General features: G+C 38.7%; 1 protein-coding gene across 2 annotated transcripts in view; it reads left to right on the forward strand.

The window, feature by feature from the left end:
• The first annotated feature begins 561 nt into the window (after nucleotides 1–561).
• Nucleotides 562–15407, forward strand: part of LOC149006207 (putative alpha-mannosidase At5g13980) — a 55751-nt gene continuing 40905 nt past the window's right edge. For both annotated transcript variants that reach the window (XM_089164908.1, XM_089164907.1), the window contains exons 1-10: nucleotides 562–1161; nucleotides 1272–1355; nucleotides 1451–1539; nucleotides 1778–1952; nucleotides 2193–2312; nucleotides 11754–11840; nucleotides 11926–11997; nucleotides 12452–12565; nucleotides 13700–13800; nucleotides 13888–13981. In XM_089164908.1, coding sequence (XP_089021034.1) covers nucleotides 967–1161; nucleotides 1272–1355; nucleotides 1451–1539; nucleotides 1778–1952; nucleotides 2193–2312; nucleotides 11754–11840; nucleotides 11926–11997; nucleotides 12452–12565; nucleotides 13700–13800; nucleotides 13888–13981 — 1131 coding nt within the window. In that variant the 5' untranslated portion in view covers nucleotides 562–966. The remainder of the gene's footprint in view (nucleotides 1162–1271; nucleotides 1356–1450; nucleotides 1540–1777; nucleotides 1953–2192; nucleotides 2313–11753; nucleotides 11841–11925; nucleotides 11998–12451; nucleotides 12566–13699; nucleotides 13801–13887; nucleotides 13982–15407) is intronic.

Genomic DNA, 15407 nt, shown 5'->3' on the forward strand with positions numbered 1-15407 from the left:
TATAATAACTTGTATATATAACTTGATGTATGTCAGAGTAAATAAGCATTAGTACCATTTACTTCCTTTTCTTGTTGTCATAGTACTACATACAACAACAAAGCAACATTATTCCTCTTGTTGTGTGAACATGATTAGGTTATCAGTTGCTTTTCGCCTACCATGAATTTTTTTTATTTTATACTTATATGTATTTTAAGTGATATTTTTTATAAATAATTTTTTTTACATGCATCCACTCAAAAAACAAAATAAACTGATAAGATTTTTTACTAGTAGGTCTCCTTAATAGGCAAGAAATTAATATTGAATATTTTTAATGTAATATATTACGTATAAGTCTCAACTAGACTAACACTGTTGACTGTCATTAATGTTAAAAATCAGTGCGGATTTAGCATTTGTTACTTTAAATTTTGTTTCCTTACACCAACATTATAGTAAGATTCTTTGAGTTTTAAATTCATGGGTATATATGGTCATATACTTACGTTATCCCTATAAGATAATATGGTTATTATAAATGTTAGATAATGATTTTTTTTTAAAGTATATTTTTAAGTCCGACTGACCCATCTTCCTCATCTAGAAAACCAGAGAACTGCACAGTATATTTATCGTTTACTTATATGATTCACCAGTGTTTTTTTGTTCTTCGGGGTTTCACAGCAGTGTTTACTGCAACAATTGATGACGTGTTCCCAGTCTATGCCGGCATCTGTATTTCTTAAAACGGAACCCTATTTATTGCTGCTGAGAAAATGCAAAAACGTGAGCTTTTAAATCACGATTTACACTTCATCGAGTTGACTCCAGGAAAACCCACAAAACGAGAATTATTGGACTAACAAACGGAAATTGTTAGTTCGTTCATCGATTTCCAACATTGAGTTTCGATATCACCCATCAACACTGATTCTCGCATTCTCGTTGCGGCTTGAATGCTCGATTTGCAAAGTCCCTTCCATGGCGATCGGCGTGCTTTTGCTGAGTTTCTTTGCGGCCTTTCTATGCGCGGAATCTATATATATCTCTTACAACACTTCGCAGGGGATTGTTCCTGGAAAACTTAATGTTCATTTGGTTCCTCACACGCACGATGACGTCGGGTGGTTGAAGACAATCGACCAATACTATGTCGGTTCTAACAATTCCATTCAGGTTGCCGATGACTCTCACTGAGTCCAGTGTTCTATGTTTGTATGGCTTCCGGTTAAAGCGCGCTCGTGAACTGTGATTAACGCTTTCTTCCTTTTCTGTTCGTCTCGTAGGGGGCATGTGTTCAGAACGTACTGGATTCTGTAGTTCAGGCATTGCTGGCTGATAAGAACCGGAAATTCATTTACGTTGAAATTGTAGGAGTTTCTCGCTCTTACGTGCTACCAGATTCAGTCACTACTTGCTTCCATTGAATGGCGTGTAACTGATTGTTGGTTTTGTTCGTTTGCAGGCATTTTTCCAGCGTTGGTGGAGAGATCAGAGTGAGACAGTCAAGAGTGCAGTCAAGCAGCTAGTCAGCTCGGGTCAACTGGAGTTTATGTACTCTCTCATTTAAATCCTTTTTCATTTCGGTTACTTTTGTGCAGCATACTGGGATAGATATATCTAGATGATCCAAGAGCGGAAACTTGCACTTCTGTTCCAATTTGCTATTTTGATTTCTCTTGAAACCTAGTTTCCTTATCTTTTTCATATATGTTATTTTGTTATTACCATATTAACATGAAAATGAAACCCCTGTCCGCTATATTTCATTTGGCGATTTGGATTAAAACAGAAATGGAGGTATGTGCATGCACGATGAGGCAGCACCGCATTACATTGACATGATTGATCAGACAACCATGGGGCATCGTTTTGTCAAGCAAGAGTTTGGAGTGACCCCCAGAATTGGCTGGCAGATTGATCCCTTTGGTCACTCTGCCGTGCAAGCCTACTTGTTAGGGGCGGAGGTATTCGTTTTCCTTGTATCTTGTATGGGACTAATATCCCGTTTTCTTCTTGTTTTAACGTCAATGATGAAAAGTAAAAGAAAATTGACCAAAAAGGAAAAAAATGGTGTTTATAACTCCTTAGAGAACAATGCATACATTAAATACAATTGAAGGCCAAATTAAAGCCAAAGTTTTCTGTAGAATCTTTCTAAATGTATTTCCTGTAACAATGCAAGTACACATCATTGATTGGTGTAGGTTGGATTTGACTCCCTTTTCTTTGCTCGTATTGATTACCAAGATAGAGAAAAAAGGAAAAATGAGAAGAGACTTGAGTTCATCTGGCAGGGTTCGAAGACCCTAGGGTCATCGGCACAGGTTAGTTTCATGTTTCCTTAGTATCTGTTGGATTTGATGTTAATAGGTTGCTGCATGCACTCAAGCATAATTGATTTCTTATTTGGTGTTGTTTTTGTTTTGGTTTCAGTAATATCTGATCTTATAATTTTAGAATATCTGTTATTGGCCATATGGGAACTGGCTTGGTGTAACTTTGCGGAGAAATTACCAGCATTGTCTTCTATTGTTATGTCTAGCTTTAGCGATCTGGACTTCACCATGTCTTGAAATAAAGGTTTGCCTATCGGATGAAAAGTTAATATTTTTAAAGTAAAATTATCTGATGCCTAAATATACCAAGAGGTGGAATCTACATGCTTGTCCTGTGGTCATGTGTCAGCGTTGGGCACCAAACCTACCATGTGGCTGGCTTAAATTACACCTCATTTATCCAGTAGTCACAAGGACTCAACAAGTCCTCCATGTGTGGTTATTTAAATTTATCTTGTGAGAATGTTGTGGGGCCTATTTTGACCTAAATGTGCTTGCATAGATGCATGATTGCATCATCAAAAATGGAGTTCACTGAGTTCTCAGAAATGACTGGTTATGAGCCCCAAACTGTTTAGAGGTGTTTCTAGTCTTTCTTTGGGCTTTTTGGGGGCAGGGGCATCTTGGTCTTTTTCGTAGGTTATGTTTTTTCACCTATTTTTCTATAAATTCATCTCATCTGTTATGAGATTGGGTAGAAAAACATTGTAGGGATGTTTCCCTATCTTCATCCTCACAGTGAAACCATCATAGAGCTCGACCATGGACATCGTCTTCAGGTGAACCACCTCAACCCCATCCTGTGCATGTGCCTTTCCATTTTCATGTTTGTTTGTGTAGCTTTTTTAACAGCATGTGCAAAGAGAGGGTGGCCACACAAGATTACAGACTTACCAATTGTATAGCTAGTACCCAAAGGTTTACCCACAAGTTTAGTTCTAGTCCCATCTCATAATATAATACTGATTTAGAAGAAAAGGATAGTACCAAAGTAGAATAGAAAACAGTAGATATGCAATTAGTTTTTGAATGAAATAGAACAAAATCCAACAGTCAGATGGATCTGACATCCAGCTTGAGTTCTCCTTATAAGTAGAGTGACATTTGCTGAAAGTTTCAGAAAGATTTTGTGGTTAGATGGATAGATGATTAAGAAATTCTTGTTAGGCTAGGGGAAGGTAAATTCTGTCAGTTCGGATGTCAGATTGAAGAAAGTTGCACCCATAAGATTCCTCACAGAATATCGTCAACTACTGATAGTTTGACATCCTACAAAACAGATATTAAAAGATATCGCGTTCAGAAAATAATGTTATGAGTACTTACACTGGAGCAGATATGCAGAATTCAAAGATCTTAAATATCTCAAGATCAGTGGACTTGATCAGTACCACAACTTGGTTGAAGATCGCCCCTAGGACGATATTGCCAAATGAGACCTCCACCCCTAAAAAAAGTGGGGGGGGGGGGGGAACACTTGTACATAAATCCCTGGGCAGAATTTGAAAAACACAGAAAACAAATGAGTACTTGATCAATCAGGGAGAAGAAGAATAAGAGTAAGGGTTAAGAGCACCTGAGTTTCCCGCTGCAAGGTTTTTGGTTGGATCAAACACCAGCTGAGCCTTGATCACACAAAAGGAAGAGCATACCATGATAATTACAAGCTTTTCATAAATCAAAATTCATTTGCAAGGAAATTGCTGGTATCCTTTACAAACTTATTTAAAAGACTCAAAAGAGTGTTAAAACACTGGGAGTGAGAGCCCTAACCCAATTTTTAACTGATTAGATAACATTAACTCCCCTGAAAACTGACTCAAAACAGGACTAGACTTATAGAATCATAATTGAGAGTCTAACTAAAATGATTAAGGTCTACATGTGCTACCATCCACCTTCTTGTCATATGTTCATCAGCATGGCTGCCTTGGTTCATGAATCTGCTGTATATTATTCTTTCTTGGCACATGTCAAGGGTTGGGGGTAAACGGATCGGATAGTGGCCATGCCATATTTGCATCCTATTATCTTCGGATGGGTTTGGATAAATGTCCTATTGGTTTTCAGTTTTAGATGGTTTCCGGATAGTTGTTATTAGGGATAAGTACTATTGCCCCCCTGTATTTTGATTTTATTACTACTGTATCCCCTGTATTTTTTCAAAATTACTAACCCAACCTTTAACTTTGTGTACAATTAGTAATGCCCCCCTACCGTTAAGTTCCGTTAGTTTATTGATGATGTGGCATCTTTATATTTTCTCAAAAATCCCAAAATACCCTTATATTTATCTCTTTACTTAGTTACCCTTTTGTCAAGTTACAGTAGTGCCCTTAATTGTTGAGAAAAAAATAACAATAATACGTTTTATTCTCAAAATAATAAATAAATAAATAAATAATAAAAAAATAAAAAAACAAAACCACCAAATAAAGAAAGCATGATTGAATAAAACTCAAATAGAAACCGCCGAAGAAGGAAAATCGAATTCAACTCAAATTGGAAATTGAATATCACCTAAAATATTTTCAAAATAAATGAAGTTTAGTGAAGGTGGGAAACTAAATCGGATTTTGATTTTGCCCATTTCTTTAATTCAAAATAAATGAAGCTTAGTGAAGGTGGGAAACCAAATCGAATTTGGATTTTGCCCATTTCTTTAATTTAAAATAAATGAATTCAAAATAAATAAAGTTTAGTGAAGGTGGGAAACCAATTTGGATTTTGCCCATTTCTTTAATTCAAAATAAATGATGTTTAAGGAAGGGGGTAGCATCGTCTTTTGATTTCTTAATTTTAATGAAGGACAAAGTAGACATTACATATTCAAACTTAACGGCTACTTAACACCGTTATAAGGAAGGGGGGCAACAGTAATTTCGTAAAGAACAGGGGTTTATTAGTAATAAAATCAAACTACAGGGGGGCAACAGTAATTATCCCTTGTTATAATTATTATTTTTTACACACAAAGATTTTGCCAAGTGGATAGGAAAGCAAATCGAGTCTAAGTTTTCGACCACCCATGGACATCTTTGCCATTTTACTGGTGAGAGTTAGGGTTGAGATTTGAGAATTTATCAACTTTCCTTTCTTCTACTCTTCTTAGTCTTTGATTTTCTTACATTCTTTTACTATTGATTTTCCTTTGTATCTATTTAAATTCAAAATCTAGAAAAATAATCACATATTTTAAGTTAAAATTTCATAAAAATAAGAAGACAACTTGAACAAGGTAACTTAATTAAATAACTGACCGGTCGGGCAATAATCGGTTAGATAATAATTGATGGGAAAGGGGTATTACCTTATCCACATCCTATTAGTAATTGGACAGATTTGGATTCCCCCTAAATGGATATGAATGCAGGTTTAGAAGCTGGCTTTAGTTATCCATTCACAGCCCTAGTTAGGGGGAGCATTCTAGTGACGATGTGCCTCTGATTGCTTCTCTTGGCAGGCCCCCATTGTCTCTTCCTAAGCTTGATTTGCACCCTTCTTTGTTGGGAGAGCAAGTAAATACTGGCAGTGTATCAAGTGCTAAATCATTGCGTGTTTTTACTTGCTCTAGGTCTCCCAATATTCAGGAGATATTACTTGTACTAATAATCCACCTAGCCATTTGCTTCCTTCAAATCATTGACCACACATCAACTCATTTGAACCTGGTAATCTTCCTACCTGTAGTGATGTTTACTCTTTTAAAGGAGGAGGGTTGTGCTGAACATCTTGTTTCTCATTCTGTGTCTTGTTATTCCCTTGCTCATTCCTCTTGTGCTTTTGTATCTTCCTTGTCTTTAATATCTATTGCCTAGTCTTGGCAGCATGCAAGGCAGATTTGAGATGGATAGAGAGGCTATGGTAGAGTAGGTAAGGGTCATTGGGATTTAGGAATAGTGATACGTGGGATCTAGTCTTTCTTCATCTGGGAAAGGGACTTGTGGGAAATGGGTATGTACAATGAAATAGAGAGTTAATGGAACAATGATAAGTACAAAGTCAGGTTGGGTGCGGAAGGGTCACTAGACGTGTGGAACTACTGTTCTTATCGTCTATGTTGATGACATCATTCTTGCCACACCTCACCCAGCCGGTATCTGACTCACCTGAATACCCGTGGATGTGATCCATATTCACAAGATCAGGCCCACAACAATACCACAAACATTTCACACAACAACATAATCAAATGAGCAAGAATAACAAATAATCCAATAAATGAACATTGTCTAACAAGGAATATGGAATAAAATGGAGTCTCGAAAGGGAGGATAAAATGTATTGACACGGTTACATCTTCTTAGGGTACTTAACTAGATGATAAATTATAAACTCAAAAGTCTCATTGTCTCTAAAGGTAACTATTTTCCTATGTAAAGGGCTGAGTGCCATATGAGCACTTCAGACATGCAAACATGTCATGGTGTAGGTCGTCATCCCTACCATCTGGTAGCTCTTACGAACCCATCAACATCTCATACTCTTGTAATGCCTGGTCATTATAACTTGTAACACAATTTAAAAACAAAAGGTTTCCACAAGTGATGACTTTAAACGGATTTAGCGAGATCATCAACATCATATTTCCAAATAGATAACTTATAAAAGAAAAAAGAATGATATGCGATGGAATGAAGGTGTTCTCCCAAGCACTTAACCATGATAGTCTCTATCTAGGTAGACACATGTTAATGATCACCACCAGCCTCCTCTGGGAAGTCTCACATAGACCCCAATGGCACCGAATGAACTGGGCTTCATGATCGAGTTATATGGATATAAGTCCAATCAATGACCATGATTGGGGATTAGGGCCACACTCTTTATTGGTATGAGAACTAGTACGTGTCAAGGACATCCCTAGTCCAATGCAATAAGTCATCTACTCAATCATGTTATTTTAGGTTCAGATACCTTTCCTGTGGCACCAAGCAACTTGGTCCAATATCCTCGCCTAAACTAGGAAATGTTGTATCCTGTGGCACCAACCAACTCGGACTATCTATTTGTTACCTTATAATCATCCACATATAATAGGGTGGACACTCTTGTGTCCCCTCACCACCAAGCTATTGGGCTCCCACAAGTCCAAGCTTTACCATATGCAACCCTACCACGAATGACACGTGGTATCAATATGTCCCCTCACCACCAAGCTATTGGGCACCCACATTCTCTGGCACCATTGTCAATGATGGCGACAATACCCATGCCGATAGGTAACAACATGATATAGGGCAATCCTAGCTATGCAATTAGACACCTAAAGTATGTCCATAGAGTCTATATGCTTCTAAGGGACCAAGGGCAATGGGCTAGCCCACAACCCTGGGTAGAAATTACATATGAATGCATCCTACAATCCATCATAACATAATCACATAATGTAAGAGGAATAAATTAACAAGAGGTATTCATGATTCTACACAGTTCCATTAACTACCCATGCATGTATACTTTACATCATAAAGCATTACTAACAGTAGCATCGGCGATAAGAAAACAAAGGCAAAAAGCATGAATCACACATATGCATACGTGAGGTTGAATCCCTCACCTGATAGGAGATTGAAACTTCCCATAGAAACCAAGAAACTCCACTAAACTATAGGCTGTCATGCAACAAAAATCCCTTGAAAATATATCGATTTAATTAGGTTTAAGTTGGAAACGAAATAGGGCATCAAACTGTACCAAACACCCTATCCAAAATAGGGGAGATCAGTTGGCCACACTCTAGGTGCGCAAACTGCACCCAGGTTAGAACTCCGCCAGTTTTGATTCTCTAGTTTTAACGAGTTTTAGGTCATTCGGGGGCATGAAAACTTCCCCAAAAACATGCTTGAACATCCCCAACTAAACATAGATCAAAACATAAATATAGATTTAACAATCTCATATATTTAGTTTATCTTTGAGGTATTTTTCGAGTAAAATCAACAACTATAGGTAACATAAAAATCACCCATGTGCTAGATTCAATTAGGAAATTACGTCAGTATGATTTTCCCTAATCACATCAATTCCTCAAATCGTGTCTCATATTTCCTTCAACCATGATTCAAAGAGAAACAAGGATTTTAGAAGAAGAAGATGGTAGGTTACCTCTCGAATATACCCGAATCCAACTTCACTCTGTGAATATCGCTTCTTCCTTCACTGACACGTGCTCTGAGATTCTCTGCCATCTAATAATGATAAAAATTCGTTTTAGGGTTAAGGGGCTATAAAATAGGGGGTTTAGAGGCCATAAACCCATTTGTCCCCTTGTTGTCATGGATCAATCACCTAGGGTGGAGGTCAGTCAACCGACCAACCGCCTCGACAGTCACCCCCCTCCAAAATCGCATAGAAGGTGGTTTTTCGGCATGGTTCTTCTGGGATGCTTGTCTAGCCTTGTAGAATAAGATAAGGGCTCTTGCTTGGGCTAAAGAACCTGCCAACACTGTCATCCGTGAGTGAGAAATCCGTCCTCCAAAACCATCGGGGTTCGAACTTGTTCTCCTTCTAAAATCCATCAGAGTGTTAGATTCACCATCTCCACCAGCCATGTCCATGGATTCTGTTCCCAACCCATTGGTTTCAATCTGGATTGCTCACAATTGTCTCTACTTGTGTCTCTACGTAGAGCTTCGGGTTCTTGGACTTGCAAGTGAGGTCTCGGATTAGGATCCTAGGGGATTTCACAATCCTCACTGGAAGTGATTAGTTGAAGCTACAAAATTGAAAAACCTATTTGGGACAAGAGCTTGAGACCAAAAACTTAGGCAATTGTGCTACTTCCTTGAGATTGAAGTTGCTCGTTCTACAAAGGAAATCCTCTTCTCTAAAGGAAGTATAACTTGGACCTTTCATCTGAGTGTGAAATGCTTGATTGTCTGCCTTGTCAATACTCTTGAGGCTATTATACATCCGCAGAGCAAAAATGGTTATGCATTTGACAGAGGATGCAATAAGCAACTAGTGGGAAGGTTGATATATCTCTCCATACTCAACTAGATGTTGCTCATGCGATGAGTCTGGTCAGTTGGTATGCATGTCCAGATGATCAAAGTTTCAGTTTTGGCTATTGCACCTTTGTAAGAGGTAGTTTTATCACTTGGTGTTGCAATTTGAGATGCTATTGTTTGGTCTAATGTAGAAGCAGGATATTGTGCTGTTGCATGTGCAATATGTGAGTTTTATCACTTGGTGTTGAAATTCAAGATGCCGTTGTTTAGTCTAATGTAGAAGCAGGATACTGTGCTGTCGCACATGGAATATGTGAGCTTTTGTGGCTTAAGGGTCTCCATAATGATCTTGGTGTTAGCACTCACTTCTTGTAGCAGATGATGAATCTGCTATATCATTGTCCATATTCCAATTCTGCATGACACACATGGAGATAGACTATTGTTATCAAGGAAAAGCTGGATCAATTAGTTGTATACTTAAATGTATTCCCCTTGTTCAATTGGGTGATCAGTTAGCTGATGTTTTCAGAAAGGGACTTAACAGTAGGGTGTTCCATGCAAGTAGGGTACTAGCTTTGGTATATTCTTTATTGGAGGCATACTTGTAATCTCTATTGTTCACGTTTATTATAAGTAAATCATGGCTGTGATTGCTATGGACACAAGTAATTATTCCCCTATCATTTTCATCAAAGGCAAAGTGATGCTGCACAGCCATCTCCAGGAGTCCAAGTTACTGTTCATGCTACATTAACATGAATAGTAACCCTATGAAATTGTTCTTCAGTTTTGGTGGGTCCAAAGTCCAGTTCACAAGGGAATAAAATAGGAGATGCTGTTTTGTGTGATAGTTTAAAAGATATTTGGGTTTCTGTTTTTTATTTATTGGGATGATCACGTTAGCAGATTTGTAGTTTGGGTAAGATACAGAGTAATAATTTTAGTTAATTTAAATCCTTAAGAGTCCTAGTTTTATTGAAGTCTAATTCTTTTATTATTTAAATGCTTGTATTCAGCTTAATGATTGTGGCATGGAAAGATGAAATGGCTAAAGAATGTTTATACATGTGCACTCTTCTCACCCTTTATTTCTTCCTTGTCTTCTCAACTTTGCGCACCATTATTTGCTATCAGAGCCTCAAACCTTGGTAAATCTCCTTGCGTGGATTCTTTTCCCTATTAGTCTGTCTTCCTTGCTATTTCTTCTCCATCCTGAGATTTATCTGTCTTTCATTTCCGGTGTACTGTCCTTACTTCCCTTCACTTTCCCTAGTCTTTTTCTCTGCAATTGTGACTGACACAAATGCTGCAGCTGTCCACCGACTTACTGATGTTCACTGAAATCCCAAGCCCGTCTCCTTTGCCAGCCCCAACCTATTTTCGTTCTTCTGCTCAGGGCTGTAATTTTAAAAATAATAATAAAAGAAACTCTATAAGACAGACAAGCAGGATTGAATATCAATCCTCCATTATGGACTTTCAGCCCCATCATCTGTTTCCAATCCTTTGTTGTTCTGCTATGAACATGGAATACCAAAAAAAGGGGGGGGGGGGGGAGAAAATAAAAGGAAGACTTTGTGAAAATAGAAGTCTGGGAAAATAAGGGTTCAATTCTATTACCCCATATCTGTCGGTCACTTCCGATTTTTTCTTTTCCACCATTGTTATCATAAACCCCTTACATAATGGAGGTTGAATGTGAGGAGGATTGGATCGTCTCTCAGTCAAAGCCAGTTTTTGTGGATGCCACTCACGTGATGTAGATCCTTTTCTATGAACCTTTGGTTGAGTTTTATTCTGACTCTGGGAGAACTGATACAGCATAGCCATCCTCAAGTTGCTGTTTATGCTACAATAATGTTAACAATAACCCTATAAGATGCTGTTGCGTGAGACTTTTTAAGGTATTTGGGGTTTTATTATTTATTTACTGAGATAATTATGTAAGCAGAATTTTAGTTTGGGTAGGATATGTAGGCATAGTTTTAATAAATTAAATCCTTAGAGAGTCCTAGTTTTGGTGAAGTCTGTTTCTTTTATTATTTAAATCCTGATATCCAGCTTAATGATTATGGAATAGAAAGATGAAAAGCTGAAGCTTGAGTTTGCACATGCAGTCTTCTCCCCTTCTCTATCTGTCCCCCATTAAGAAGTCTCATTGTTTTTGTTGTTGGTGGTTTTCTTAAGGGGCAAACCTTGGCACAATGTTAAGGTTGCTCCATGATGACCTAATTATCACAGGTTCTAGCTGGAAAACTGCCTCTGTAAAATGGGGGTAAGGGCATAATTATCACAGGTTCTAGCTGGAAAACTGCCTCTGTAAAATGGGGGTAAGGGCATAATGCTGATTACATGCCTGCAGTGAGTGTGGCAGTACCCCTTTTTTGTCCCCCGGGGGGGGGGGGGACAATAGTTTTGTAACTTTGGTGTTATTGTTGCTTAATAAGTCATTATTGCTTTTCTATTTCTGCAGATTTTTTCTGGAGCATTCCATCAGGGGAATTATGAACCTCCACGTGGTTTCTATTTTGAAGTTAATGATGATTCCTCTATTGTTCAGGTAAAACGGAGAGTAAATTGTTAACTCATTATTGAGCATCAGTTTTTTCTCGTAGTTAGTTTTATGTCTCTTTTCTGGATTTAAGGATGATATAAGTTTGTTCGATTACAACGTTGAAGAGCGTGTTAATGACTTTGTAGCTGCTGCAGTCTCACAGGTAAGACAAAAATCACCTGTTTCTTGTCAAATGCCTATGTTTCTGGTTAGGAGCTCTTCTGCATAATTTCTTATACAACTGCTATTAACTGCAAGGCTTGCTTAAGAGTGATTTCTCATGGAAGAGTGAGAGGATTGTCTAACAGTTTCTTTAGACCCTGCCTTTACATGTGATTACATCAATTGAAGTTGAAGCTTTTAGTCAGCATCTCATTTCCTTAATGTGTGTGCTATAAAAGTTTTATCGAGTGATATAGAAGTAACTCTAGCATGAACGTGGCACAAGAAGTCTGATTTGAAATAGGATAAGTCTTCAAAGTTATGTCACCCGGTTACTTTCACTGGTGAAGGAATGTTCAACCATAGCATGTAATTAGATTATCTCTAACCCCTCCACTCTCTGTGGGTATGTGGTCTTCTAAGGCTTGCAGTTTAAATCTATTCTTTTTTTCCAGGCTAATGTAACTCGCACAAATCATATAATGTGGACCATGGGGACGGATTTCAAGTATCAATATGCACACACATGGTTCAGAAATATGGACAAGCTTATTCATTATGTTAATAAGGTAAGTATTCCTTCACAATGGTGTCATACAATGCTGGACCAACATTAAGTTTTAAATGTATATTTGTGCTGACTCTGTTCATTTGTGTTTTTTTGTTTTGCTCTGTCTAGGATTCTTAGGTTGCATACGCATACTTTTGCCAGATAACCAGCTTAAGCTTAATGATATGCATTTCAGTCTTCTACTATGATACTATCCTGAACTGAACAACCTGAGGAGAGTTTTTTTTTTTTTTGGGGGGGGGGGGGGGGGGGGGTGGTTGTTGTAAAATGCTCTTTGTTACAAGACTATAAGTATGTATTTGTATCTTTTCATTCTAGATGGTAATATGTTAACTACATGCTTTCTATCGGTGTATGTTGTCCTTTTTTTTTTTTTTTTGGATAGATAATTTCATTACAAATCAAGGGAAAAGAAAGAAGGGGGGAGGGGAGCTGATCACCACAAATTTAATTCGGGCAAAAAAGCCCTGCCACAGGGCATGATTGCTGATTTCCTTACTCAAAAGCATAACCCTTGAGCTCTTAGGGAGTGAGTAAGCAATATGAGGCTCGGATTGGGGTGGGAAGAAATGCTGGAATCAAGCTGGTGGAAAACACAAAGGGAAGGTTTGGGGGGGGGGGGGGGAGGTCACTGGGCTGCAAGTTGAACCAATCAAAGGGGGATTAGTAAGATGCTGGGATGGGCTATGGTTCAATAAATTATGGTCCGAAGAGGAATAATAGGAGAGAGAAGCCTGTGAGAACTAACAGGAGCTGGATCAGGGGATGGGTCAAACCAAGGGCAGGAGAGAAGGTCACTGGGTGCCTATCCTTGTATACATTCCAACTTGGTTGCAAGATGGGATAGTTTGCAGGTCCGGGTTCACAACAATGTGGCGTACATGCTTTTGTTTTCATTGAACTTCTTAGCTTGACATTTTTAGTGGTTTTTTGATCAGATGGGGATTATTATTATTTTTTGCATGTATAATTTCTTACTTATTTAACTGGCCAGTTTCATCGTCCCTTTTTTCATTAATTTAATTAGGATGGGTCTTCTTTGTTTCATGTTCCTTTCTCTTTTTTCTCAAAATTTTATCATTCAGAATCTTTTGTAGCTATTTAACAGTTAGGAAATTGTTTATACTTACAGGATGGGCGTGTTAATGCCCTCTATTCTACTCCATCAATTTACACTGATGCAAAACATGCAACAAGTGAGTCCTGGCCAATCAAGACTGATGACTTCTTCCCGTAAGTTTTATGTTCTGAAAATTAAAGGACCAGTCATTTATTTCTTATTTTTGTCATGTTCTCAAGTATTGAGGATATTTGCAACAGATATGCAGATCGTGCAAATGCTTACTGGACTGGGTACTTCACAAGTAGGCCAGCTTTGAAACGCTATGTCAGATTGCTGAGTGGTTACTACTTGGTAATCTTTTTCTTTTGGCTCGAACCTTTCTTGAATAAATATGTTTTTTGGGTGAATAAAAATCTATTCCCACACCCTGAGAGGAGGAAAAAAGGAGGGAGTACAAGAGAAAGGGAAGTCTTGGGGGGGGGGGGAGGGAAGCCCCTCAAGAGGAGACAAAAATAGACAGGCGTAGACCCCAGTTAACAACAGTATGCCTGTTCGTTGAAGTATCTTGAGTGAGAAAGGGAAGGCCCCGGGGGGGGGGGGGAGGAATCCCCTCAAGAGGAGACAAAATAGACAAGATAAGACCCCAAGTAACAACAATGTGCCTGTTCGTTGAGGTATCTTGAGTGAGGAGCTGGGGTAACATCTGAATACGGGAACTAACATCAAAATAGTTGGCTGTCTGCATCAAATTCACAGTCCTAGATTGAAATTCCATCGCCTGAGATTCCGCTCCATCCAAGGGTGAGAGGATGAAGCTCCAAAAACCAGTTTCCTGATAGTGTTACATGTACAATTTCCAACAAAGGATTTAATAGTCCACGACCATTACCAAGCAAAAGTTTGATTTGATACGTCCAAAGTGGGGCCAGAGGGAGCTAATGGATCTAACCCAAACAGATAGGCAAGGCCTAGGCCGAAAGAAAAGATGATTAACAGCTTCAGCTCCATTCCAACAAAGAGTGCAGTGAGGGGGGATAGGAATATAGCGATGAATAAGATTTTTTTTTGGGGGGCAAAAGTTTATGGTTCTCCATAGTGTAAAGGCATGACAAGGAATATAACCTTTAAACCAGACAAGAAAACGGGATGAGGTTGCCCAAAGGACCAACCCCTAGAGTGAAGGAGTATAGAGATTTCCTTACCTTTCCGAAGGAAGTTGCAAAGATTGATGCTGTGGCCTTGATGATGGAATTGGGTAGAGAGAAAATCGCACCATGAGATGTAAGAAGATTGGGGGAGTGGCCATTGAAGGATTGGAGCTTTCCTTTCTCAATGTGAAGCCTTCTGCGAGTTAGGTACAGCATTGGTGCAAATGGTGTCTAGTGAGTCTACTGAGGATAAGGAGAAGGCCTAAGTAGACAACAAAGAGGCAGCCTTGAGTGAAGCTTGTGAGGTTGAGATCGCCAGCCAAAAAGAGGTGGGATTTCTGAAAGTTATCAGAGAGAGATTTGAAGAGCTGAAGAGAGGAAAGGATAGAGGAAGTAGAGGCCTTCAAGAATGTAATGCAATCGTTCACAAAGGCGAGGTGGTTGAGGTTGAAGGCTTTGCACTTGGAAATGGGAGGATAAGGTGCTCATGGATTTTGGATCATATACTGTGGGAGAGTGCCTTGAGGGGAAGGGGAAAGAGTAAAGGGTCAGGGGGTCGCTGGGGGCATCCTTGATGGATTCCAACAGTGGAGGGAAAGAACCCCAGCAGGGGGCCATTGACAATGACT

The sequence above is a fragment of the Hakea prostrata genome, chromosome 8 (genome assembly GCF_041222555.1).
Source record: "Hakea prostrata isolate BN-2017 chromosome 8, UWA_Hpros_2, whole genome shotgun sequence".
Lineage (NCBI taxonomy): Eukaryota > Viridiplantae > Streptophyta > Magnoliopsida > Proteales > Proteaceae > Hakea > Hakea prostrata.